Here is a 27,890-nt window from a genome sequence, read left to right on the forward strand (position 1 = left end):
TTAAGCGAGCATAATTTATTATACAACATACATGCGATATATACATTACAAGCATTATGTAAATCTCCATAGAAGAAAATAAATCGTACGTAGATAACATTTACCGTTTAATAACTTTATCATTATCATAACCTCTACAATATGTCACTGAAATAGTTTAAAATAAATATGAATTATTAACACAAGTAATCTGTCTTTATCATGATATGAAAAATAAATTTTAATTTAAGATAAATTTTATACATATTCTTTTCTGACAGAAACACTTCTACTTAAAAATATTAAATGTTTAAAATATACAAGAAAAGTAAGTGTGTGTGTGTTTTATATATATATATATATATATAAACACAGCAAAATCATTTAAAAAATTATATAATTGTACTCAGATACCATCATGTATAATTACATTCAAAATTGTTTTACACTTTCTGTCACTAAATGCATTATTCGAATTTACAATAAAAACCTTTGAACAACTAAGTTTCATTAAAAATATTTATAATTATTGACTGTTTGGTGGTGCTAATACAGGTACTGTAGGTAAAGTTGAATTCTTCAGCAGATTAGCGGTTAACAATAATGGCATGCTTGATATTCCTGTAAATAAAACCGTTGAGTTAAAGCTAATTCATGAACACAACATAAGTTATAATAAAAGTAGATGCAGAATAATAGATGTATAAGTAAATAAAATAAATAATTATACTGAATTGTACTAAATTATACTAAAAAATAAATAATTGTGTAAGAAACAACACACAATCATACACACACACACACACACACACACACACACACACGCACACACACACACACACACACACACACACATAAAATTTATAACAAACCAATTATGTTTATCAAACTGATATTTGAATAACGGTACTTCTAGAACTAAAGTAAATAAATGTTTTCCAATAAGTTTCCTTCAAATTTCTTGAAAAGTTATATTAAAATTTGTTAAGATATTTTAACAGCAACATATTTTTCTCCGTCAATATATTTCAGAAAAGTGTTAACGACAGAAGATTTAAGTTCTTCATTTATTTATTTACAGCAGCCGCCTAAAATTAAGAATAATTTACGACGGTCAACTTAGGTTAAGAGATGGCTCTAAGAAGATACATGCATGTATATAGAGCTATTTTTTCTGTTTTATGTTGGATATTATGAAAACTGCAGGAGATGCAGTTCTGTGATCAATTTTATTTGATTTTTGAGGTTAAAAGTCATACAAAACCATCCGGTTTAACGCCAGAAAGTTTCAGTATGAACTCATTTCACCAGGAAAACTGAAATACAGGAAAAATCTTTCACTAGCTGTAACTCAATAACAAAATGTTTTTTAGATATACGTTTGTATCAATGTTCTCAAGTAGAGCTTATTTCAAACTATAGTATATATATCTTTTTGAAAGATAGAAGATGACATGTCTCCAATTATTGCATGCTTGCACCGGTAAGACAAATACATAAAATCTGTATCCGAGAAAATAGGCCATAAAGGAACATCTAATGTAACTGCTCTGGTTAAATCCATCAATGTAAATCACTTCACCTTATAAAGAAGTATCTTTATTGCAGAAATTCTGTAATAATACTACACGCTTATTGTCTGTTTTTCTTATAACTAATCACCTAAGTAAATATACTATTTGAAAGCAATCTGACGCGATGAAATTTATAGATGGTTAATTGAGTATTTAGATGGTCTTTATTTTAATAAGTTATCCCAGAGTATGCTGACTGAGTATTTTAAACTCAATATCAGTCCCTCAGTTATAAAAAAATAGTTTTCAATTTCTTTTACTCATTTTTTAAGCGAACAATTTTCTGGAAATTCAATTAAAGTATTTATTAAATACGGAATTTCACCCTGTGGTTTTACATTTCATTAATCCATTAAAAAATTAAAGAATAGAATACCAAATTTACTTCAAGTTTGGTTTCATGTACATTTTTCCACAATCTACTTCATATAAAAATTTTTTACTTTTGAATAGTGAGTTTACATCCATCGACTGACCAATAACCTACTGATATCACATCCATAGGAATAACAAGTTGATCGTACTTTAGCAGCCAATCTCAATCTTCTATAAATATCTTTGATCGCATGACCTAAGTTTTTCACAATTAGAATATTTAATTTTTCCAAACCGTTTCCTCATTCCCCGATTCCACAATACTTTACCGACTCCAGAAAACCCTATCTGGCCAACCCATATGCGTATAGGTATATTAGATGACAAAACCGTAACGGTTGCATACAATTTAATACGAGATATCAGTCACTGCTGAAGATTACATAACATTTTCATGAATATTAAGCTACAACGACAGGCTTACTAGATAAATTGGGGAGTGAAAATAGGATTCTCAGCGCCTTCACTGAGCAAAACTACATTTCAGCATGACATTCAAATACAGTATGAGCCATAAAATCATTTTTTCACTCTGCTCACGAACCACAGATCAGCAGAGCAGTAAAAATTAATACTTTTAGAGAAAGCAATGGTGACTGGTTCCTTTTGACATCAATGTTCTACATTTACCACAACCAAAAAAAAAACTGGTACAGGTAGCGCATAACAAGAAATTGATTAATTATTTTAATGCGCTCTTCTTCTTTGTACATATTACAAATCTATGTAGAAAAGCTTAATTTTTAAGGTAGTCTTTCTTCTAAATATAAATTTGGAGTAATTTTTTTCATCTTTTTTTGTTTTTCATAGCCTAGTACATTAATCTGAACGAAGTTAATTTTTACATCCTTAACATCTGAGAAATATAAGAGTTATTTTTTAAGATCAGTCGGTAAAAAACTGTGTACAGATTACTTAAGTAAATATTGTGCTCAATATTTAATTAAAAATCAATAACATTACGTGGTTGAGCTTGAGCTTTGAATAATTCATCCTTAAGAGTAGGAAGAAATGTATTAATTTTGTCCTGTGTGACTGTCCAAAGAGGTGGAATACTCCTCACCATTAGAAAAGACTTTGGCTGAATCCATAACCAGCAACATGTTCTACAGCGACTCGGGTATGGCCTCGTACTATACAAACAAACATTATACAGTATACACATCAGACCGTAAAACAAGATTCAGAAAACTATTTAACCTATGTTTCTGATCGTTAACTATAACAGAATACGATACACATCAAATAACATCGGTTTGATTAACGTAACAAACAGTAGAAAATATATATACAAATTAAAGATATGTAAAATGCTGTATATTAAATAAAAAATATAAAGATGATAAAAAACCTAATGTTAAAATAAAAATTTTACATCCGTAACAACAAATTATGAGAATTCCTAACAGCGATCAGAAAAACAGTTCTGTAGAAAGTCACTAATGATAAACTTATCCACTCGGTTTCAAAAACCATAGCAAAATGAGAAATGAGATTTAGAGCGAACAAATGGTTAAGTAAGATGTTCCTGACTTGCATACATATCACCGATAGTCGGTTTCATTTTTCACTTACCAAACGATCACTTTTATCAGCAAGCATATATTTATCCATAAAATCAAGTATTGTCAGCCAGAGTGCAGTAAACATTGACAGTGTTTGAAGAGGAGTAAGATGATGCAGAAATACCTAAAAATAAAAATCAAACAATAATTCATTATACCGTTTAATCTATAGTACATAATCAAAAAAATAAATAACAATGAGCAATTTACATTAAAGTACAAGTACTAAAATAACAATGTTAAGATTAACTTCTTACACGGATATTTTTTGCTTTATCACATTAAACCGCTAACTGATTACAAAAAGGAAGTTTTCAACTCTTGTAATGATCGGTTATGTTTCATTTCCTCACAGATTTGTACTGCTCCAATCCAGTAAAAATATAATTTTCACCTAACACTATGTTTGTCAACTCCAGATATTTTTTAATAATAATCATTATAGATATGAAAAATTGAAAATTTTCAGATCAGTTGATTAAAATTAAAAATTAATTACACATTAAAACATTAATAAAACAATAATATGATATTATTACATATATGACATAATATATAGTCAAATAATTAATTAAAATAATTAAAAATCTTTAACTTCAAAAATATTAAAATTTTTTTTTATAAACATGTTTGTGGCCACCCACTAAATATGGTGGCTGGCGATATAATTAAAATTTTTTAAATTATTTTAATTAATTGACTACATAGGTCATATATGTAATAAAATTATATTAGCGTTTTATTAATGTGTTTTTAATTTTAATCAACTGATGATGAGGAGATGCCTTGAAAGCGCTTTTGACATATAGAAAATAAAAATAAAAAATAAATAATAAAGTAAGGTAAGAGCTCTTATTGATTCTGTACTTTGGTGGATTGTGTTGAATTTTGTTTATGCTTTTGGAATTAATTAGTACAGAGAAGCATATGGCTAAACAAATAATTTATTTTACTAAATTAAAAAAAAACATATATATACTTGTATGCACATAAAAACAACAAAAAATTAAGAGGGCTTATTTATAAGTTGTATGATTATATTGTGACACGTAGATTAGATGTGATTATAGAAAATGTGCAATATCTAGAATCTCTTTAAATTTTACACATCATTTTCTATGAAGAATCTAAACAGACAATACCTAACAATAAAAATGATGGCCAGGAGTACAAGGTGTGACAGGAAAGTTTTAAGACTGGGCTTCTAATTTCAAAATGGCAGTAATTACAGACTATCATGATGGAGATTCTTCAAAGCAGTTTCTTCTGACTGAATACAATTACTTCAATGATGTTTCCACTTTTGGAAATATTCCTGAAAATTTTATTTCTTAAGGGGGTTAACCCTCTCTGCATTTGCGGATCTCTTCGAGTCAAATCATTTTCCTTTCCGGTGAAGATTTCAATTTGGGAAACACGTAGAAGTTGGCAGGGAAAACTCAGGGGAATAGTGGGGTTCTAGAAGCACAGGAATTTGGCTAAAATTTCTGCGATCGAGAATGTACGATGAGCCAATGTGTTGTTGCGGTGGAGGACCCGCTTTTTGTCTCGCCAAGATTTGTGCAGGCCTTGTCTTGCAGTCTTGTATTGTGCAGGCCTTTTCTATCACTTAATCACTGAAGGACACTTTTATAGTATTCCTGGTCGATTGTCTGCTCCCTAGGGGCAAACTCATGATGCACAATACCCGTAGAATTGAAGAAAATCACCAATATTGTCTTCACAATCATCACATTTGTCTTAGTTTTTTTTTTTTATAATATTGAACTTGGGACCCTTCCTCTGCAATGACTGTGCCTTTGTTTCTAGGTTATACCCATAAACCTGTGATTCATCACCTGTAATTATTCTATTTAACAAGTCTACAATCAGAATGTTTTTGTTACTTTTTAAAGTGGAAGCCCAGCTGGACTAGGGGTCATCTTCAATTGATTGATGGCCATCTTTGAATCTTTTGAACCAGATAAAAACATTTCATCAGCAGACATTTATCACTGAAAGCTGTTTTTGAGAGTTCATAAGTCTTTGAAGCTGATTTCTGGTTTACAAGCAAAATTTGACAAACTCATTGTGTTTTTATCATTTTTGTGAAATCAATAATCTGCCAAGAACCAAAAACAGATCATCAGTCATCAGAATGCAATTTTCTAATCGATGAAGAAATCGCAGTGATATTTTCAGGATATTTTAAGCACGAACATTCTTTCGTTTCCACACCATGGGCAAACCTACCCCCTCCTATTCAGCAATGGCAGCACCTGTCTTAAAACTTTCCAATCACACCTTGTATTCAGTCATTAGTAAAAATAAATATGAAAACAAAGTTTACATACTTACAAAACTAAACGTAATATTATTAGTTTAATCTTCTTTAGTATTAATGCCAGTATACAAGGTAGGATAAAAATGCTCCTAGAATTAATTATTTTTTTAAAACTATTTACATAAAAAATTTAGAGTATATGTTCTTCAAAGTAGTCTTTTTCGGTAGCTATACCCTTGTCAACATCTATAAAGTTGTTAGAAATATTCCTGGAACCATTTTGAGATATCACCCTCAGCTATTTCATTATTTTGCCCTTATCAGCAGCATTCTTTTTATCTTTTCTTCTTTTTTTAAGGAGAGTATTTTTCAAATGAGGAAACAAGTAATATCAGTTGTCGCTAAAACGAGAGAGTATGGTGGATGCTCCAGAGATGTTATATTATGTCGTGCCAGGTACTCTTGACATACGCTGACAATTGCATACGCTAATGACCTCACTGTCTTGGTGCAAGGTAGAACAATTTTAGAGGTACAGGAGAAAACTAATAGAGCTATCTATATGATAAAAGATTGGTTAACTACCGGAGGTCTTAAATTATCGGTAGAGAAGTGTAAGTTTATAATGTTCACCGGAAAAAGAGAGTTAGACTCATCCGATATTATGGTAGATGGTTTAAAGATATCAGAGGTGAACAGCCTAAAATACTTAGTTGTTACCTTAGAAAAAAGCTGTAAATTCACACAGCATATAATTAATGTCTGCAACAAGGCAGAATCAATGACAAAAAGTTTTAATGCTATAGTTTCAACGAAGAAGGTGCCAAAATCCTCCAAAAGAAATTTAATCGCTTCGACGGTGGTTTCATCTATGTTGTATGCGGTACCGGTTTGGTCACCTGCTCTAGAAATAAGGAGAAATCTTGAAAGGCTAGTTCGTGTCCAAAGGATACTATTGCTGGGGGTAGTATCGGCCTACAGAACAGTCTCCTATGAGGCGTTGTGTGTCTTATCAAAAAATCCACCGATAGATTTGATGGCTCTAAACCGTACAGAGAGGTCACAAGAAATAGGTATCAAGGAGGGGCAAGACAGACTTCTAGAACGCTGGCAGGTTAGGTGGAATGAAGTAGGGGTTGCAAAACGCACCAAACAATCGATACCTAACCTGAAAAAATGGTTCAATAGAGGCTTTGGTGAAGTAGACTATTATTTGTCGCAATACTTCACTGGGCATGGAAGTTTCTGCCATTACCTATACAATTTGAACAGAAGACAGGAGCCAACGTGTATGTAATGTCCTGGGATAGATACGGCGGAGCACACTTTCTATTTGTGTGAGAAATGGAGATCGCTTCGCATCAACTGCGGAATAATCGGTAAATCGCCTGCCGAAATAACGGAACATACGTTACAGAGTGAATCAAATTGGAAGAAGGTCAGACAATATGTAAGGGAAGTAATATCTAGTAAGGAGGCTGAGGAAAGAAGACTTGGGTACTAACAGTAGGGAAGGGTGGACAGCCCCAGTGGAGGGCCGGCATGCTTAGGTATGTCGGTTCCAGTGATCCACTGGGGACTCCAGAAGGGTAACAGCATCCTGTAAACAACAACAAAAGACCCGTCTCCACTCCACAGCTATCCAGGTATGGAGTGGATGACTAAATTGGGCAATTTCTCTCAAAAGAGCTGACCGGTGAGCTGACCTACCATGCCGGATTTACAGCCGGTAGGTGGGGAGGCTCATTAGAGTAAAACAGACACTCCCCTGGGTGGCGTAATACCACACAGTCGGTCCGACCCAGGGGAGAGAGAACAAAAAAAAAGAAAAAAAGGGTACTCTTGACAATAACTACCGGGTTGGTCTAGCGGTGAACGTGTCTTCACAAATCAGCTGATTTCAAAATCGAAAGTTCCAACGTTCAAATCCTAGTAAAGGCCGTTACTTTTATACAGATATGAATACTAGATCGTGGATACCAGTGTTTTTTGGTGGTTGGGTTTCAATTAACCACACATCTCAGAAATGGTCAACCTGAGACTGTACAAGACTACACTCATACAAATCATCCTCATTCATCTTCTGAAGCAATACCATACAGTGATTCCCGGAGGCTAAACAGAAAAAAATCATAAGCATGGATTGATGTGCCTGTGCACAAAATGCAAAGAATCCAAACTTTTCTTTCTCATTTTTTAGGACACTTCCTTCTGCTCATCATTATCATCTAGTATTCTTCCTGGTGGTAGGTCCATTACACCACTTCTTTTTCTTTCCATTTCTGCCTTCTGCTTCATCCCATTGTAATTTCCAATCTTCACCTCAACGATTAACTTTGTTTTTCTTCTTGTCTCATCCTTTTTCCTTCTATTGATCCTTCTCATGCAATTGTCAAGATTACACTTTCTTTAACCACACGTCCTAATGAGTTTACTTTTTTCTGCATACGTGTTCTTTCTTCTTTAATTCTGTTCATTCCTTACTTTATCCAACCCATTTTATTTTCTCCATGACATCTCAAAAGCTTCAATCCAGTCCCTCTTCCTTATCGTCCATGCTTCACTCCCATACAATAAGACATTCCATATGTAGCATTTGGCTAACCTCTTCCTTAACTCTAAGTCCAGGCGTTTACTACATAGTAATACCCTCTTCTTACCGAGGCCTTACTTTGCCATTGCTATACTTCCTTATATTTTCATTGCATTCTTTCAGTCCTCTGACACCATAGTACCCAAATATCTGTAATTCTTTACGTTTAATATTCTTCTTACACTTATTCTTACTACTAAATCCTGTTTGTTTAGTTTCTATGTTGAGTACTGCTTACCTTTCTTAGCTTCATTCTTTTATCGCTTAACACGTTTTCAGAACCACTCTAAGAACATCTGCTTTGCTCAATGTTGATCTGTTCAGTATTACAGTTTTGTTGTTTATGATCTGTGTGTGTTTAGCAGTATTTCTCAATTACGAGGGATATCGTTAAAGTAAAGACCGTTGGGAAATTTCTCTCCTTAGGGTTGGTGAACCTTTCGTTCACGGCAACACTAGTAATATACACATTGTATTGTCTGTAAGTTGTCGCATTGTAGTAACATTTATTATTTTTTTTTTTTTGTCTTCAGTCATTTGACTGGTTTGATGCAGCTCTCCAAGATTCCCTATCTATCTAGTGCTAGTCGTTTCATTTCAGTATACCCTCTACAACCTACATCCCTACACTTTGTTTTACATATTCCAAACGTGGCCTGCCTACACAATTTTTCCCTTCTACCTGTCCTTCCAATATTAAAGCGACTATTCCAGGATGCCTTAGTATGTGGCCTATAAGTCTGTCTCTTCTTATAACTATATTTTTCCAAATGCTTCTTTCTTCATCTATTTGCCGCTTCTTCATCCAATACCTCTTCGTTTGTCACTTTATCCACCCATCTGATTTTTAACATTCTCCTATAGCACCACATTTCAAAAGCTTCTAATCTTTTCTTCTCGGATACTCCGATCGTCCAAGTTTCACTTCCATATAAAGCGACACTCCAAATATACACTTTCAAAAATCTTTTCCTGACATTTAAATTAATTTTTGATGTAAACAAATTATATTTCTTACTGAAGGCTCGTTTAGCTTGTGCAATTCGGCATTTTATATCGCTCCTGCTTCGTCCATCTTTAGTAATTCTACTTCCCAAATAACAAAATTCTTCTACCTCCATAATCTTTTCTCCTCCTATTTTCACATTCAGCGGTCCATCTTTGTTATTTCTACTACATTTCATTACTTTTGTTTTGTTCTTGTTTATTTTCATGCGATAGTTCTTGCATAGGACTTCATGTCCTATGTCGTTCATTGTTTCTTCTAAATCCTTTTTACTCTCGGCTAGAATTACTATATCATCGGCAAATCGTAACATCTTTATCTTTTCACCTTGTACTGTTACTCCGAATTTAAATTGTTCTTTAACATCATTAACTGCTAGTTCCATGTAAAGATTAAAAAGTAACGGAGATAGGGAACATCATTGTCGAACTCCCTTTCTTATTACGGCTTCTTTCTTATGTTCTTCAATTGTTACTATTGCTGTTTGGTTCCTGTAAATGTTAGCAATTGTTCTTCTATCTCTGTATTTGAACCCTAATTTTTTTAAAATGCTGAACATTTTATTCCAGTCTATGTAATCAAATGCCTTTTCTAGGTCTATAAACGCCAAGTATGTTGGTTTGTTTTTCTTTAATCTTCCTTCTACTATTAATCTGAGGCCTAAAATTGCTTCCCTTGTCCCTATAATTTTCCTGAAAACCAACTTGGTCTTCTCCTAACACTTCCTCCACTCTCCTCTCAATTCTTCTGTATAGAATTCTAGTTAAGATTTTTGATGCATGACTAGTTAAACTAATTGTTCTGTATTCTTCACATTTATCTGCCCCTGCTTTCTTTGGTATCATTACTATAACACTTTTTTTGAAGTCTAACGGAAATTCCCCCTTTTCATAAATATTAACCACCAGTTTGTATAATCTATCAATCGCTTCCTCACCTGCACTGCGCAGTAATTCTACAGGTATTCTGTCTATTCCAGGAGCTTTTCTGCCATTTAAATCTTTTAATGCTCTCTTAAATTCAGATCTCAGTATTGTTTCTCCCATTTCATCCTCCTCAACTTCCTCTTCTTCCTCTATAACACCATTTTCTAATTCATTTCCTCCGTATAACTCTTCAATATATTCCACCCATCTATCGACTTTACCTTTCGTATTATACATTTGTGTACCATCTTTGTTTAACACATCATAAGATTTTAATTTATGTACCCCAAAATTTTCCTTAACTTTCCTGTATGCTCCGTCTATTTTACCAATGTTCATTTCTCTTTCCACTTCTGAACACTTTTCTTTAATCCACTCTTCTTTCACCAGTTTGCACTTCCTGTTTATAGCATTTCTTAATTTCCGATAGTTCCTTTTACTTTCTTCATCACTAGAATTCTTATATTTTCTACGTTCATCCATCAGCTGCAATATATCGTCTGAAACCCAAGGTTTTCTACCAGTTCTCTTTATTCCGCCTAAGTTTGCTTCTGCTGATTTAAGAATTTCCTTTTTAACATTCTCCCATTCTTCTTCTACATTTTCTACCTTATCTTTTTTACTCAGACCTCTTGCGATGTCCTCCTCAAAAATCTTCTTTACCTCCTCTTCCTCAAGCTTCTCTAAATTCCACCGATTCATCTGACACCTTTTCTTCAGGTTTTTAAACCCCAATCTACATTTCATTATCACCAAATTATGGTCGCTATCAATCTCTGCTGCAGGGTACGTTTTGCAGTCAACGAGTTGATTTCTAAATCTTTGCTTAACCATGATATAATCTATCTGATACCTTGCAGTATCGCCTGGCGTTTTCCAAGTGTATATTCTTCTATTATGATTTTTAAATTGGGTGTTGGCAATTACTAAATTATACTTCGTGCAAAACTCTATAGGTCGGTCCCCTCTTTCATTCCTTTTGCCCGGCCCATATTCACCCACTATATTTCCTTCCTTGCCTTTTCCAATGCTTGCATTCCAATCTCCAACTATTATTAAATTTTCATCTCCTTTTACGTGTTTAATTGCTTCATCAATCTCTTCGTATACACACTCTACCTCATCATCATCATGGGCGCTTGTAGGCATTGTAGACATTAACAATCGTTGTCGGTTTAGGTTTTGATTTTATCCTTATTACAATGATTCTATCGCTATGCATTTTGAAATACTCTACTCTCTTCCCTATCTTCTTGTTCATTATGAAACCTACTCCTGCCTGCCCATTATTTGAAGCTGAGTTAATTACTCTGAAGTCACCTATCCATTTATTATATGAGAATCATTACGTTATACAATGAATAGGAAAATAGATGTTGCCATCTACTGTGAAATACGTGCAGTCATAAAGTTTTTAAACTATCAAAACGTTAAGCCGGCTGAAATTCATAGGCAGTTGGTTGCTGTATACGGTGACAATGTAATGAATGAAAGAAACGTCAGAAAATGGTGTGAAAGGTTTAGAAATAACAGAATTAATGTGCACGATGAAGAACGTTTGAGGAGGCCTTCATAATCACCAAGGACTTGTTAAACTGCATCGATGATGAAATCAGAAAAGATTGTTACTCAACGATTTCTAACCCGGTCCTTCTTTTCCTGATGTTTCAGGAGATGTTATCGGTCGCATTGTTCATGACCAATTAGTCTTCAGAAAGGTTTGTGCATGTCGGGTCTTAACAGAATGCCACAAAAAAATCCGAATGGGATCTGCTTTTGAATTTTTGATGCGCTACACAGAAATAGGTTATAAGTTCCTTATTCAAATGTTACTGGCAATGAAACAGTTTTGTGTTATATTCAAGAGAAAACGGCAGTATAGTGAATGACGTCATCCTCAATCACCAACCATACCTACAAAGGTAAAGCCAGCCGTGTGGATGCAAAATGATGGCCACAGTCTTTTGGGGATCAGTTTGGTATACTGTTGATTGATTTCATACTGTGTGGGACAACTATAAATGCAGAAGCCCACTGTGAAACTGTGCGTAAGTTATGGCATGCCATCAGAATCGGCGACATGGGCGGCTGACCGACAGCGTCGTCCTTTTGCACAATAATGCACGTCCACATTTTGCGGGTCTGACACGTGATTTACTGAGAACATTTGGATAGGAAATTTACAATCACCCACCGTATAATCTGGACTTAGCTCCTTCTGATTACCATTTGTTTGGGAAATTGGAAGAATTTATGAGCGGTAAGAGATTTGCGGGTTACGAACTTAAAAATGCTCTTAGTCAGTGGCTAAGAAGAATACAACGAGGGTATTTTGAAGCCGGTGTATCGCTACGATAAATCTCTTAATTCATGAGGCGATTATATAGAGAAGTAGTATAAGATATGAAGTTTAACAGAAAAAAAAATTTATTAAGTTTTCAGAATAGTTTTTTTACAATGAAACCGTCTTTACTTTAGAGATAACCTCTTGTATATTTAAAAAGAGTAAGTAAGAAAATCAATATAACATTTAGGCTGGCTGTTCAGCTATTTAATAATATTTATCTTTTAGCCAACTATAAATTTTCACCCTTATTCCACTATGATACACCAATATGACAGAATGAAAGATTTACAAGTCGTGTACTACTAAGCATCAATCATTTTAGGCATAATAATTCACGCAAAATCAATCTGATTTATTGAGCTCAGTGCTCAGTAAGTCCTGAAAACGGTAACGAAACAATAAAAAAATGACACTGAACTTAGCTACGGTTATGCAACAACTTATTTTGCAAATCTTTACGGTTTTAAAAAACTTTACGTTAAAGATGGTTCTGGGGATAAATTTTGGATTCATCACTTAATTGTAAATCTAAGGGGAAAGCATAATGTTGAGAGGTTCTGATTTATCATGAACATGAAAATCATGAGCTATAAATGTGACGGGAACAATTTAATGAAAATCGTTGGTGTCATCACAAGAAGCTAAGAAAATAGTTAAATCATAACAATAAAATGGTACTGAGCTTTACAATCAAAATGAAAAAAATGAGGAAAGCCGGCTAAATATTTATTTCTGCATAATAGTGTAAAAGTTTTCATCGTTAGCATATTCGCAACAAATTTTATACTATTGTAATCCTTTTTTGTACAGACTAAATCTGTCACAACTTCATTTTGTTTCTGAAATCCAAAAAATCACCCTTACAGTTGGCGAGTCTTGGATATGACAGTTACCATTATTAAATTGCCAGACAAGTAGAACTACTTGTCTACAAGTAGACAGTAGACTGTCTACAAGTAGACAGTCGAGTGGAAGCTTGTGTTGCGGTCGGACGTATTGTTGTGCGCTCTGTCTTATACTGTTTTTTTTTCGGATCAACGGTTTTTTATCTGATTTTTGGAATTGGGAATCGACGGTGGAAAATTTTCGGAAGTGTTTTAATATGATTTGATGATTTTTGGTTGCGGACTGACCATTTTATTGAATTTTTTATCTGAGTAGCCTTATTGCTATTGGCAATAAGGTTCATAGTTGACTGCTGGTCGCAGTGGTTAGTGTGAGTTAGTAGTGGTGTACCTTGAGTTGTTTTCAATTCGGGTGTAGCTTATCTGTAGTGGATGGCATAGACAATTGTAACTGGCATCGACTGATAATATTGTTTATTATTCTTCAAGTGATAAACTTTTGATATTGGAATTAATTTAATTAATTTCGGTTGTTGTTATCTCTTGATAAGATAGATTGCTGTAGCTTAGTTTATCAAGCTATCATTTATATATATATATATATATTGTTTTTTTTTTTTTTTTGGGGGTATCAACGGATGCGGAATTGTCCCCTAAGTACAATTTCGAGACATGCGAAGTCGTAGCTCCCTCCCATCTGGGGATACAGCCTCACAAGGGGCTGGACCCTCGAAGGGAGCAACTGGAAGGAGAGAGAGTGGCACAGTGGACACTGAAGGTATGGATACTATGGTGAGCACCCAGGAAAAGAATAAATGGAGGGAAACCGAGGGCAGAGTAGTCAAAAGACCTAGAGCGGGTTCTTCGGAGGAGGAAGAAACCCCTCCTACTCTTAAGGAAATTACCTACAAATTAGGTAATGCAATCACACAACTGAGACACATGACTGGCAAGGGGAGTCAAACTGCAATCAAAGCCCATGAAAGGGAAGTTAAAGAAATATATGAAGACTTACAAAGACTGTGTGAAGAGAAAGCGGAGACAAGTAATCAGACCACTAAGACTGAAGGTCATATAATTCTAAACCAGGAAAATGGAATTATAAAGAATTATATTAATAATTCACATAAAGAGATTGCTACCAGTGAAAAGTTCTTTTTCAATTTAAGAAGACTTAACTATAATGGAAATGAAATCATGAATAAGTTCAAAATACAAGAAGATTTAGAGTTAAGCTTTCAGCTGCATGATCAGGTTTTCCATCCAGGCTATCCTGACCTCAAAAAAGTTAAAAATACTGTTACAGATTCATTTACCTTTGAAGAAGATAAATCTTCTGATTCAGGCTTCGAAGAAGATATTCATTTTGATGCAAGCACACCTAACTTCAAAGAACATAATAATTCTGATCCAGGCTCACCATTCGTCATGTATTAATTATTGTAAATAATTTCATTTTGTTTTCTTATTTTATTTTCATCTTAATTTTTTGTTGTGTTTCTTTCCTATTAAATTTGTTTCTGTTTTTTGCTATGTTTTCATTATAATTGTTTTTTCAAAAAAAAAAATGATGCATTAAATAAGACATTAAAAAAATAAACTTAGTTTTTATTTATAATATAACAAAGATCACCTTTTATATTGCGTAATAAAATTAAGTTATTCCTTTTAGGTATTTATAAAAGAGTCTCCCTGCTGGGGAATGAATAAAAGAATACTTTCCTGATGTTTCTCAAAACAAAAAAATAAAAAATAATTTAAATAAATTGTAAATACAGAGGAAGAGGCTGAACACCAGATAGAATCATTGGCCTCTATCGCAGCGAAAATTGGACTTCAGATCTCGTACAAGAAGACAGAAGCAATGTTCACTAGAAAGACACAGCAGAAACATTTGGAAATCAATGGTCGCAGAATTAAAATAATATGAAAATTTAAATACTTAGATGAATCCATCACATGGAATCTAAACGAGAAAATAAAGAAAGGCAAGAAAGAGCACGCAGACTAGTAATGGCACAAGTGGTCACATGAAACACCTATAACAAGAAATGCATCTCCAAACAAGCCAAGATAAGACACTATAATACGGTGATCAAACCGGTAGTAATGTATGGAAGTGAAACACTGGGTCAAATCAAGATAGCATCGAGAACTGAAAAATTAGCCAAAATAGAAAGAAGGATTGTAAGGTCCTGTATTGGCGGGGTAAACTTGGTGGAAGGAAAGTGGAGATTACTCCCAAACCATAAAATCTATGAGGTCGTTACACCAATTACAGAAGAAATAAGAAAGAAGAGAAAAAAATTCTTTAGCCACCTCTTGCATTTGGAGGAATCAAAGAAAAGTAAACAACTCTTGGAAAGATTGCTAAAGCTAAAAACACAACCAGTGTGGCTCACTGAGGTGCTTCAAGACATCAAAGAAGCATGCATTGCACTGCAAGATCTCAGAACAGGATCTGGAAATTATAACAACTTGCCCGGTGTTAAAATTTGCAGAAAAGCCTAAAAAGAGAACGGGGACGGTTTGGACAGAGGAATGGAAAAGGGATTTTTCCAGGAAAATGAAGAGTATTGGAAGATAAGAAAGACTAAACATAAATGACTAATTGGTCCTTCTGGCAGCAAAAAAAAAAAAAAAAAAAAAAAAAAAAAATTGTAAATCTGTGAAAAGAGCAACCAAAAATCAATGCTCTAAAATCCAAAAAATAATTTTTGTCAGACGGATGTATGGTATGTATGTATGTTGGCCTGTAACATATATCTTTTAACTCTGAAGCCGTGTTGACAGATTTTCTTTATAATTTGTAAACAGGTCTTATCCCCTGGAGGCAAATATTAAATTTTTACAAAAATTGGGAAAAGAGGTGGGGGTGGGGATTGGTGTTTTGACCAAAATGTTTATTGTTTTCCAAAAATATTGTTTTCCAAAAAAAAAAAATAAATGACTAGATAAATCATATTTCAGAAAAACGTTTTTTGCATCTATCATATCGTAATCCTTCAAACCACTATAAAACATTTTTTCTCAACCCATCTCTAGTGGTCGATGGATTTAAATTTTAAATAAATTTAAAAAAAAATTATCTTGCATGTTACACACTGCATTTAAAATTCAAAATTTTATTAGTCAAAATTTATCAACACTTTATTTAAAATTATGGTTGTATCTTTGTATAGAAACCTTTTCTTAATTTATTATCATCATTTAGGTATTATCTTAAAAATTATGTTGAGTATGGTGGCCCCAAAAAGAAAAAATGTCTTGGCAATTTCAGATTTTTTTTAATCCTGACTTTTTTATTTTGTTTCAGCTTACTACGGAATGACATTTAACACTTTTTCTAATGCCCTATACTCTTTCTTTTTCCTGTTTAAGTTTTTAACTGGTCTTTTCCTTTAATTATTCTGTTACTACTTCTATTTTGTTTTCTTCTTCATAGAAAACTTCTTAAAGAAATTTATAATTTTTCTTGATTAATTCCTGATTTTTTAATTCCAGAATTTCTAGTTTTTTTTTTTTTGTTTAAATTGTGTTGACTGGCACAGACTTCAAAAATAAATATTTGTTGCAAATACTTTTACTTTAGTTATATATTTTATTTAATATATTTAAGTTACAATATGTTTTAGTGACATCTAGTACTTTATATTACACACACACATTATGTTTTTATATATATATAATTAAAATAAGGGTAAGCCTACTAAATATGCTACTCAAATGAGACGACGTTTAAACAAAAGTTGCCAAGAAGGAATGATAGTTTAAGGAAAAATAGAGAAAGAAATGCCGTGAATATTTCCGCACAAACTTCTCAACAACAAAAATGTAGATTCTCACAAATGAGAACGTACAACAGTCGATTCTTATGAAATTAAAATCTAGAAAATTGTGCTTATCATGTCAGTTTAACACAAACGTTTGTCAAATGAAACGCAAGAGAAATGTTCTCACTGCCTTAGCTTTATATAAGAGGAAGGAGAGTTAGTCATAAAAGAACCCATTCAGTTCACTTCTGATATTCAATTGTAAGTAGGGTGGCGGCCCATCCTGCTGAAAAATTAAACCTCGTGTATCCTGTTCCAGATGATGGATTTCTGTGGACTTGTACAAAAATTTTGCACACACTCTACACTTTTCACTTATTGGTAAATGGCTGGTTGACTTTCACTTATAGATGTATCCCCTTGCTTTAAAGATAGAATACCACTCTTACGGATACGCAGCTCACTGGATGCATCTTCACCAAACTTCCTTCTAAAATTGTTGCAGAGTGATAACAGACTAGCAGATGTGAAAATCCAGTACACAATCTTCCTGTATTCATTGGCAGCTATTTTCTTTCTTATCATCCTAGTAATGAAATTGATAACTACACTACAACTGTACCAACCACTGGACATTTTTGACTTTTCCTTTCCATTGATGCTACTTTCATGTGTCGAGTGTTATTAAATGTAAATAATTCAAGTTTGTTATCGGAAATATCATTTGTAATAATCCTGTACTAAAATTAAAAACTTTGTTTGGTTATTCCTTGCTTTTGTTGAGCATCTTGGCTTTAAAATTTAAATGATTTAAGAATAATCAAACAAGTAATTTTAATTTAATAAAGATTTATTTTTAAAAAAAACCAATAACATTAAAATTTCTTACAATAACTTTTATAGCTCTTGAAAAAGAACAAAAACATAAAACAGTCTCAACGTTAAACTTTTCACATGTATAAGCAATCAGTTTTTTGTATTTAACTATAAAAAATTATAAAAAATTCTTTTATATAAACATATGAAAAAAAAATTCATAATTCTGGTTATGTTTATCAATAAAAAAAATAATTTATTGTAAAAGTATAAAAAATAGAGCTTAAAATAATCGAATTGAAAAATGAATTGACTAATGTAGCTAGGAAAGTTATGAAATTAAGCTGGGAAATATTTTTATTAAGAAAGTTCAAAAAATTTTCATATTATTTTAAAATTGATGTTAACAGCTGGTATTCACATATGACTTTGAATTATGTTAGAATTCAAATTTCTAAAAAAAGAAAAGTCAATAAAAGGTTGTAATATTGTTTAGATGTTTGCATAAATGTTCAACAGAATATATTTAATTTTTAAAACTGTGATTTTTTCATGTGATATTCATTTAAATGATATTTCACACTTGCAATCATAAAATTACACTTGAAATATGGAGTATCTTTTTATGAATTAATGATTCACTATTTTTACAACTGATTTAAACAAGCATGTGTAACAAAATTTACATTTGAAACTTACTTTTTAATTAATTTTGTTCTTTTCTAAGAAAGTTATTGATCGGGAAATAATGTCATTTACACTTATTAAACATAAATGAGGTCTGTAAATAAAGTAATGAGACTATTTTTTTTTTTTGCAGCCAAAGCAATAACACTGTAAAGTGTTATCACCAAGTGTCATTAAACAAATGGTTATATTAACAGCTGATTTATTTTTGGTTTATTGTTGCCACATGAAGATGTAAACAAACTTTTTGTGAAACAAGGTTTTGCTGTGTGTTACAAAAATGATTGACACTAATTATGAGCAACGTTGTGCAATCAAGTTTTGTGTTAAACTCTGTGAGAATGCTACTGAAACTTTTTCAAAATTGAAAAGGACGTATGGAGATGACGCTTCGTTAGGAGCCCAAGTTTTTAGGTGGTTTAAAGTATTTTCAGATGGCTAGGAATCAGTTGCGGACAATAGATGCTCTGCAAGACCATTAATGTCAAAAAGTGATGACAATGTTAAGCGAATCAGAGACTTGATACGGTATGACCGGCGATTAACTATCAGAATTATTACAGAACAACTGAATTTGTTACTTAAGTACTTATGTACAAGTACTTAAATAAGTACTTACTTATAGTACTTGTAAGTACGTATGTACTTACAAGTACATAAGTAACGAGTACAGGTTACTTACTAACAAGTAGAACAAAACTAAATAAGTAATTCTTAAAAACAAAATTTAATAATACTGTACATCAAATAATACACCAACTTCATACAAACATTTAAAAACCAATACAAACACTTCTTCTAAATTTTATACTGCGTACCATTAGTAAATCTTATAAGTTATATAAGTATAAACTATTATGAAGAAAATTTTACAGAAATTTCTTCTTTATGAACAATAACATGTTTTTCTAATCTATCTTTTCTATTAAAAGACTTTTGACAAAAATCACATGTAAATTTCTTCTGTCCAGTATGAATAGAAAGATGTGACTTCAGATGACAACTCTGGTTAAAAGACAATTGACAAAAATTACACAAGAATTTTTTCTCACCGGTATGAATGGAAAGATGTGCCTTTAAAACACGACTCTGATTAAACGACTTTAAACAAATATTACATGTAAATTTTTTCTCCCCAGTATGAATTATAAGATGTTTTGTCAAATTGCTACTGTTATTAAAAGATTTTAAACAAATATTACATATAAATTTTTTCTCTCCAGTATGAACTGTAAGGTGTTTCTTCAAATTACTACTATTATTAAAGGTCTTTAAACAAATATTACACGTAAATTTCTTCTCACCTGTATGAATTATAAGGTGTTTCTTTAAATTACCATTATTATTAAAAGATTTTTCACAAGTGTTACATTTAAATCTTTTTTCACCGATATGAATAGAAAAATGTCTGTTTAAATCACCGCTTCGATAAAATGACTTTTGACATAATGTACAATGGTAACTTTTTTTCCCGATATGAATATTATTGTGATGCATCATATTATATTTTGATTTGAATGTTTTTTCACAATGATTACACGTATATTTCTTAGCGTCATTAATATTTTGTTTATTACACTCCACTAATCTATCGCTTACATCATTATTAATAATTCTTATATCGTGTTCAAATTCTAATGTTTTATCATTATTAAATCCATCACTACTAACGCTGTCGATTTTATTGAATATTTTACGTAGGCGATTACGTAAAACGTTATCTTTACACTTCCTGAGAGTCATATATTTCGTATTCTGAATATTATCCTCAACATTTTCTAGAACTGAATCGTCAATTGTCTTATCAGCAAGATCCTAAAATAAAAGATATATATTATATTCAAGAGAAAAAAAAGGAAAAATAAGCAATGAATAACACAGAATAAGATGAATCAATCTAAATTAAACTTACTGTAAACACCAAAAATAAACAGAAAAAGGACATCAAAAACTTTTATACACAGTACCAAAAAGACTGTTAAGATGATAAAATTCTCCATTAATCATCTAAAAAGGAGATACAAACTCCTTGCAGATAATCCCATCGGTATAAAAAAAAAAAAAACAGATCAATGAGAATCTAAATGTTGCTCTTGACTTGAGACTTTCTTTGGCTGAAGTGAAATGGGCCGTTTCACTGTGTTGATTACTGCTTGATTCAGGGTCATATCTATAAAGCAAATTTTTGTCACCAGAAAGGAAATCTCAGTCGGTTTGCACAAATTCTTTCAGTTCACTGCAAACATTTATGTTTGCAATTTAAATGTTATTTTTGTTCATCAAATAGTAGTCATGGCAAAACCTTTGCAGTAACCTTTGTAAGATTCTAATTCTTAACAAAAGCTACTGACATGTGCTGTACAATAATTTCATAATGTTATATATGCTGTTGATGGTGTGTCTAAGATTTTCCAAAATCAAAATCCTAACTGCAATGACATTTTTTTGGTATAATGCTGGCTAATGGTCACACCAAACATTCATCAACAACAATGCATGTTGAGCCATTTTTTAAAACATTTAAACCAATTATACGTCTGTATCAGGCTAAATGCATCATAATTGAATTTAAAGATTACAGATAGTTTTCTCAAAGCACAATCACAAGCAAACAAAACTGCCTATCAATAATAAACATATCTGCTTAGATTGAATACAATACATGTAGTCAGTACATGAAGGATGTCTTACACTGTTACTTGTGGTGTTTGGTAGTGCTAGTGTCCTTAAATTAGGAGTATTTAAGTAGATATGATAAATTTAAATTACACAGTTTTTAATGGAAAATGTAAAATAACTTAAACGTGTACATATATATATAATACACACACATTATGAGAACAAAAAAATTAAATTATATTTCTTAAAATATTAAATTTATCTGTTATGCACAAAAACTTAAATAACAATGCTTAATTAACTTATAATTCCACAAAGTAATACAAAACATAAGATTTTCCAATAAATTATGCTTGTATTATTTTTGTTCGATACAAGGTTGGGGAGGAAAAATCAATTCAATTTGTTAATCTTCAATGGCCAACAACATTCCTAAATATAGACAAAACCCACCACTCTTGCCAACTTACTACTCTCTTCTCAAATTTATATTAAAAATTTTACATCAATCCACATAATTTTCAGCACTTCATATTTATAGGAGTGCAGCATTGTACTCCACATCAGATTTTTAAGTATAATTTTTCAGTTATTATAAAATTAATTTTTTTCATACGTTCCTGGCTTGCACAACTCTACTTTTGAAATCATGTTTAAAAAAATATTTCTGCTAAAACATTTTAACTAGGTAAATAATATTTTAAGTAAAAGAAACAGGAGTTTTAGATTAAATTCTGTTTCATCTCTTTTATTATAAATTTTTTATATTTGGTGTAATACTGATAGATGGTCATCCTGAACATTCATCATCATCAGCACATACTTGACCATTTTTAAAAATCAATCGTAGATCTGTGTTTGGCCAAAAGCATCATAACTGAGTATCTGCACTAACATTGTGCGAGTTTCTGCCACTATTTTATCAAAATAAATACAGAAATATTTCTAATTGTCATGCATTATTTTATATACAGGTGATTACAAATAAAATATACACTTTCAACAGATTTATTAAAAACTTATTTTTAAGAGATGAGATGATTACTTTAAGTTCATATTTATAAATGTTACAAATGGTGTACACGACAGATATCAACATGGTTGTTGAATTCATTCCAAACACGTGGAAGCATATATTGGTCAATGGTAGCAACAGCATTTCTAATACGTTATATTAAGTCGCCGATATCAACAGGAAGGGGCGGTACAAAAACTTTGTCTTTTACATAACCCCATAAAAAGTAGTTGCAAGGTGTCAAGTCTGGACTACTTGGTGGCCAACACTTTTACCGTATGGTGATTTACCAAATTTTGTTCTGAAATGCCATTACACAGCAGTAACAGAGTATGTTTTGGCTAATTCAAACACACAAAAAACTTACTCTACTGCAGTAGTGGCCACCTTGCCAGTCTAGTAACATGACACATCAATCAGTGACATTAGCAGCTGAGCAGATATACAAACATAAACTTTAAAAAAATTCCCTGTAAAACCATATCATTTTCTGTATTCAGATACACCAGTTTAATTTTTATAAGCTACCAAAAGTGTATATTTCAATTCTAATCACTCTGTATTACCAGAGGTTGATAACCTGGAAATGTTTAGATTAAAAAAACATGTGTAATTAAGAGTAAGAATTAAGCAAACAATCCAAATTATAACACCAATAAGTTAAATTAAAAACGATTGAACACATTATATTTTTAAATAAACAACTTTACCAATTCTTCCTGTTTAATTTGATATTGTTCTTCCTTTTTTATAAACATCAAATCTTCACAGTTACAGTTTTTATCTAAACTTAAAGGATCATTTTCTTCTTTTATAGGAAACACTGTGTATAATTTATTATGATCTATTCCCTGCAACAGAAAGATTTCATACACTACAGTAATATTAAAATAAGTTTCTGTTCTGAGTTAACCGCTAGACCAACCTGTTGGGCTAAATTATACAATAAGAATAGAAATTAGTCAATAACTAAGTGTCTTTTACATCAGCTACAAATGACTAACCAAAAACTACATTTTTCCCTCCCCCAGTGAAATTTTAATTATATTTCTTTTACTTACACAATCATACTCCACGTCTTCATTATATTGTGAAAATAAACATTCTGTTTCATCAGGTATGCTTTCTTCTAATTCTGTTTTAACATCAATAGAAGTGTTTAATGGAACTTCATCAAAAAATGTATTATTAATGGATGCATTCATTTTCTGTAAAAAATGAAAAAATAATAAAATAAAATAACAACCAAATTTTTATTCACTTAAACATGAAAAATACAAACAATAGCTACGCTGAATACAACTTTTCCACAGGTTTTGAGCTTTTAACACAGTAGCCTTCTTTTTTACCTTAATTATTTTACTTTTAAAAGGTATGATGGACTCCATAAAATTGTATTTTTCTAATAAAATGAAGAAACAAAAACCACAAAAAAGATAACAATAATATATAATTCATCACATTTAAATGGCTATATACAATAGTCCATAACTAAATGTAAAATGTAAATCTATTTGGTAGTTTTGTTTGCTTCCTTTAACATTAGGATTGCTAATATAAAAAATATATGGTCTATCCTAATAACATAAATTGGTTTAATCTTTCGAGTAATTTAAAAATCATCAGTCCAATTTAAAATGGCTACATATTTCATATACAAAGCAATTTACTAAGATGACAGATGTTAACTTGAGCATAAGTATGAGAGAACATGTGAAAATTATGTAGCAGCATAAAAAAAAATCAATACCTAACTAAATTATTAAACATAATTCAAACAATTGATCAGTATTAATAATTTTTCTCTTTCATTTAACAAAATAAATAATACTTAATGTTAATTAATAAATATAGTTACAACGGAATACAAATTTAAAAAGAACAGGAATTCTACCACATATACATAAATTTTTTTTAATGAATAGACATAAATAAATAAAACTTCTGCATTGGTTTAGGTTTTACAGTTGACTTGTATAGATACTTACGTATTAATGCCACCGCAGCTACAGTTTTATTTAATATCTGATTGACAAGTAGGCAATCGGATTTCGGTGGAAAATGGGCCGATATAGAGTTTAACATAGATTCAAAACAGTCTCTTTATTAATTTTAATAAATGGTTATTTATAACCATTTATAAATATAATTTAATCAAACTTAACCTACGCTCGCTAACCCTTGACTAATTAACAGGAGTGTTTTGATTATTTAAATAATAAATAATTGCAATAATAACTGAATAAATACTCCAAAAATTACGGTGTTAATTAGTCAAGGTTAGCGAGCATAAATTAAGTTTGGTTAAATTATATTTATAAAATAAATAAAACCATTTATTATAATTAATAAAGAGACTGTTCATTTTCCACCGAAATCCGATTGATTACTTTCTTTTTAAATAAAGCTGTAGCTGCGGTGGCGTTAATACGTAAGTACCCTTGTGTACTACACAATAAACTACAATAATTCAACAAAGTGCTGACTGATCATATACGACACTATATCGTTAAAAAGTTATTTATATACTTACATAATATAATACAGTATGTATTAAAAACTATTAATCAGTTTAAAACTGTACGATCGTAGCGTTAATGTTCTTATTACTCACTAGGGCCTTCATGATCGTTTGACCAGCTGGCTTTAGCCATCAGTTGAGTTGATTATTCTTTTCACATTATTGTAGCATGCAATAATTTTCATTCGTTGTTACTAACTCGTAAGGTGAACATCTTTTATATCTTAATACAATCACATCAGCGTATATTCATAAGTAATTTCACACACTAATTCTATCATCACGCAGTATTATATTTTATAATTCAAGTAAATAAAATGGTTACAGTCTATTTATACATCAACAAATATTTTTATTTATTCAAACAGAATCCTAGAATATTTCTAGGAAGAATGTTAAATAATATATTACATATAATATTTAATGAGATTTTATTTATTTTTGTATTTTTATGTTCCTAGAAATGATAAAATTGTAAAAAAAAGAAAACAAAGCACTACTGAAGTTGTTTCATTTACAAAACAAGAAAATATTGCACAATGTATTAAACTGATTTTTATTTTCATTAAAACTTAAATGTAATGATGTATAAAAAATGTTTATCTTAATTTTTACAAATCAAAGAATCTGTAAATGAGAAGTTTTGAATTGGAAGACTATATGGATGGATATTAAAAGTGGGATTAATATCAAAATAAAAAAAAAAAACTAATAGCTAAAAATTTTACAAAATTACCTGTTGATGCATACAGACTTACTAACATATACTGCCTACTGAAATAAATAGTACAAATAATAAATCTAAAAAATATATAAATAACTTTATCAATGGTAAATTGGTTTTAATTAGCAAATTCATTAAACTTATAGTTGCTTTAATTTTTTTATGGAATCTGTAATAAAAAGATGATTGATGCATTTTGAAGATGTATGTACCAAAATAATGTGTAATCAATAACACCATCGCAATTAAAAAAGAGTATAAGTAACTCGACAATTTATTTTATTAATACAAAGTTACAAACTGGCATAAAAATTACAATGAAAAGCAAAAAATTGAAAGTTCTTCTTTTCTAAACGTCATAAAATCAAAACGTGGTTGACAGTAATTCTATTCTAATCCATAATGAATTCCTCGCACTAATTACTCCAATATCTTTAAAAAATTTTTGTGATGTATATATACATCCTGTTATAGGGATTGCCAAATTTCAATTAAAAAATCTACAATTTTTACATTCGCTAACTTATTTTTTAATGTTTTAGTAATACACTTATTTTAAGAGGAAGAAGAGAATAATCTGCTATCCTTGGACTTGCTATCTCCTACATTTCTGGGTTAAATTAATACCTGTATATAAATAAGACTGACATAGCACGGTTATTCTAACGGGCCTGACTTATCTCATGACAAATAGGTAGTTCATACCTTGTTTGGTTGATATCATCAATACAAAAATTTTATAACATAAATACTTACAAACGTAATCTAATAAGTTAAAGGATAACCCACAAATAAAAAATTACAAATTAATGACAATGCACTCGTTGTACAAAAAAACCAGTTGAAAATAAACACATAACGATCTACTTAAACATGAACTGTCACAGTAATGAAAACACTATCAGTGATGCCAATATACCTCAATGCAAATTAAAACAAACACCAGTTAACAATAATTTGAAATCCATGACGTAGTGTTTAAAAAATCGACGACAGTAAATTTTAATACACAGAATAAAATTCAGCACAGACAATGATTAAAATTTCTGTAACTTGCCCTGTATTTAAGTTGTACTTTTACTTTTCAGAAAAATAATTTTTCTTTCTTCTCCATGTACAAAGTAAAGTAGAAGATTATCCATGTAGAGTAAAACCAGTATATCCATTTTTTAACTAATTTACGCTTAATGGGATTTCTGAATAAAAATATTTTTTTACATCTGAATTCCTTTAATAGTCTGAGAATTACTTTTGGCTGTCGACATGAACTGGTAAAGATTATCAATAATCTGTTCCTCATGCCTCTTAGAAGTTAGGAGGAATATAGCGAGTCTTTATAATAATGACTGACTATCCGTGTATTAACATTTCGTTAGAATTACGTCTAGTATCTCGGTCATGACGAGTACGACATAAATTTTAGTACGTACTTTGCTTCTAACGGTTTGGTCAGCGCGTTTGACCTTTCTTCTTGCAACGTTATCCAAATCTTTCTATACTGATTGAACAAGCTCCGTTATAGCTGCTGTACTGTAATGAAGAGACTCCAAAATTGCTTTAATTTTTTTATATTTAAATTACTCTTTTATCAGTTTAACATATTAACAACAGATATTCAAGCAACATTAATCATATCAGAATAACTGAATAGCACCGCAAGTTCTCAGTGCAATCCTGCATTTAGAATTTTACTGTCAATTTCGGGCCGACCGATTCTCCGTTATTTGTCATTACCGAATTAAATCATGCACTTGAACTAATAATGCTTTCATGAAATCTATTCTCCATTTAAGAATACATCAGTACGTTAGATCACAATACATACAGTTTTATTGGAAGTACATTTTACCAAAGCTTTTTCTAAGATAAATATTAAGCTAATTATTTTACGTTTTTTGTTAATATTATTTTAAAAATAATATTTATTATATGATAAATTTTTAAATAATTTGCTTAATATTCGATGTATACTTAAAATGGAGTTCTAATTTTAATGAAAACTTAGTTATGTGCATGATTAAATTCAGTGGTGAGAGATAATGGAGAAGATCCTTTCAACAAGCAGTCTATTACATAAGGGTTAAACTGATGATTACCTTATTATTTATTGCAGTTATACCTGCGATACAAAAAGTGTTTGCACACGAACAAAACTTAATGTAGCTCTATACTTACTGCCAGTGAAAAATTAGTAATATGTTATTAATAGACTACTCTTAAGATGCCAAAACGTTTTAGATTTAGATGTATAAATTTTCTCAA

General features: G+C 31.1%; 1 protein-coding gene across 4 annotated transcripts; it reads right to left on the reverse strand.

Moving 5' to 3' along the window:
• Positions 1–26,543, reverse strand: LOC142322343 (uncharacterized). Of its 4 annotated transcripts, none has more exons than XM_075361318.1 (6): positions 26,385–26,543; positions 23,445–23,591; positions 23,094–23,234; positions 20,349–20,564; positions 3,504–3,617; positions 1–600 (listed from the first exon to the last, which is right to left on the reverse strand). In XM_075361318.1, exons 2-6 carry the CDS (start codon positions 23,586–23,588, stop codon positions 574–576), a joined length of 642 nt encoding a protein of 213 aa, XP_075217433.1. In that variant the 5' UTR covers positions 23,589–23,591; positions 26,385–26,543; the 3' UTR covers positions 1–573. The 4 variants fall into 4 exon arrangements, with proteins under 4 accessions (XP_075217433.1, XP_075217432.1, XP_075217431.1 ...); XM_075361317.1 differs by having other exon boundaries at positions 20,054–20,564; XM_075361316.1 differs by lacking the exons at positions 1–600; positions 3,504–3,617; positions 26,385–26,543 and adding an exon at positions 24,917–25,011 and having other exon boundaries at positions 18,702–20,564.
• Between the last annotated feature and the right edge of the window lie 1,347 nt (positions 26,544–27,890).

This window comes from Lycorma delicatula, chromosome 3 (genome assembly GCF_047948215.1).
Source record: "Lycorma delicatula isolate Av1 chromosome 3, ASM4794821v1, whole genome shotgun sequence".
NCBI classification, from domain to species: domain Eukaryota; kingdom Metazoa; phylum Arthropoda; class Insecta; order Hemiptera; family Fulgoridae; genus Lycorma; species Lycorma delicatula.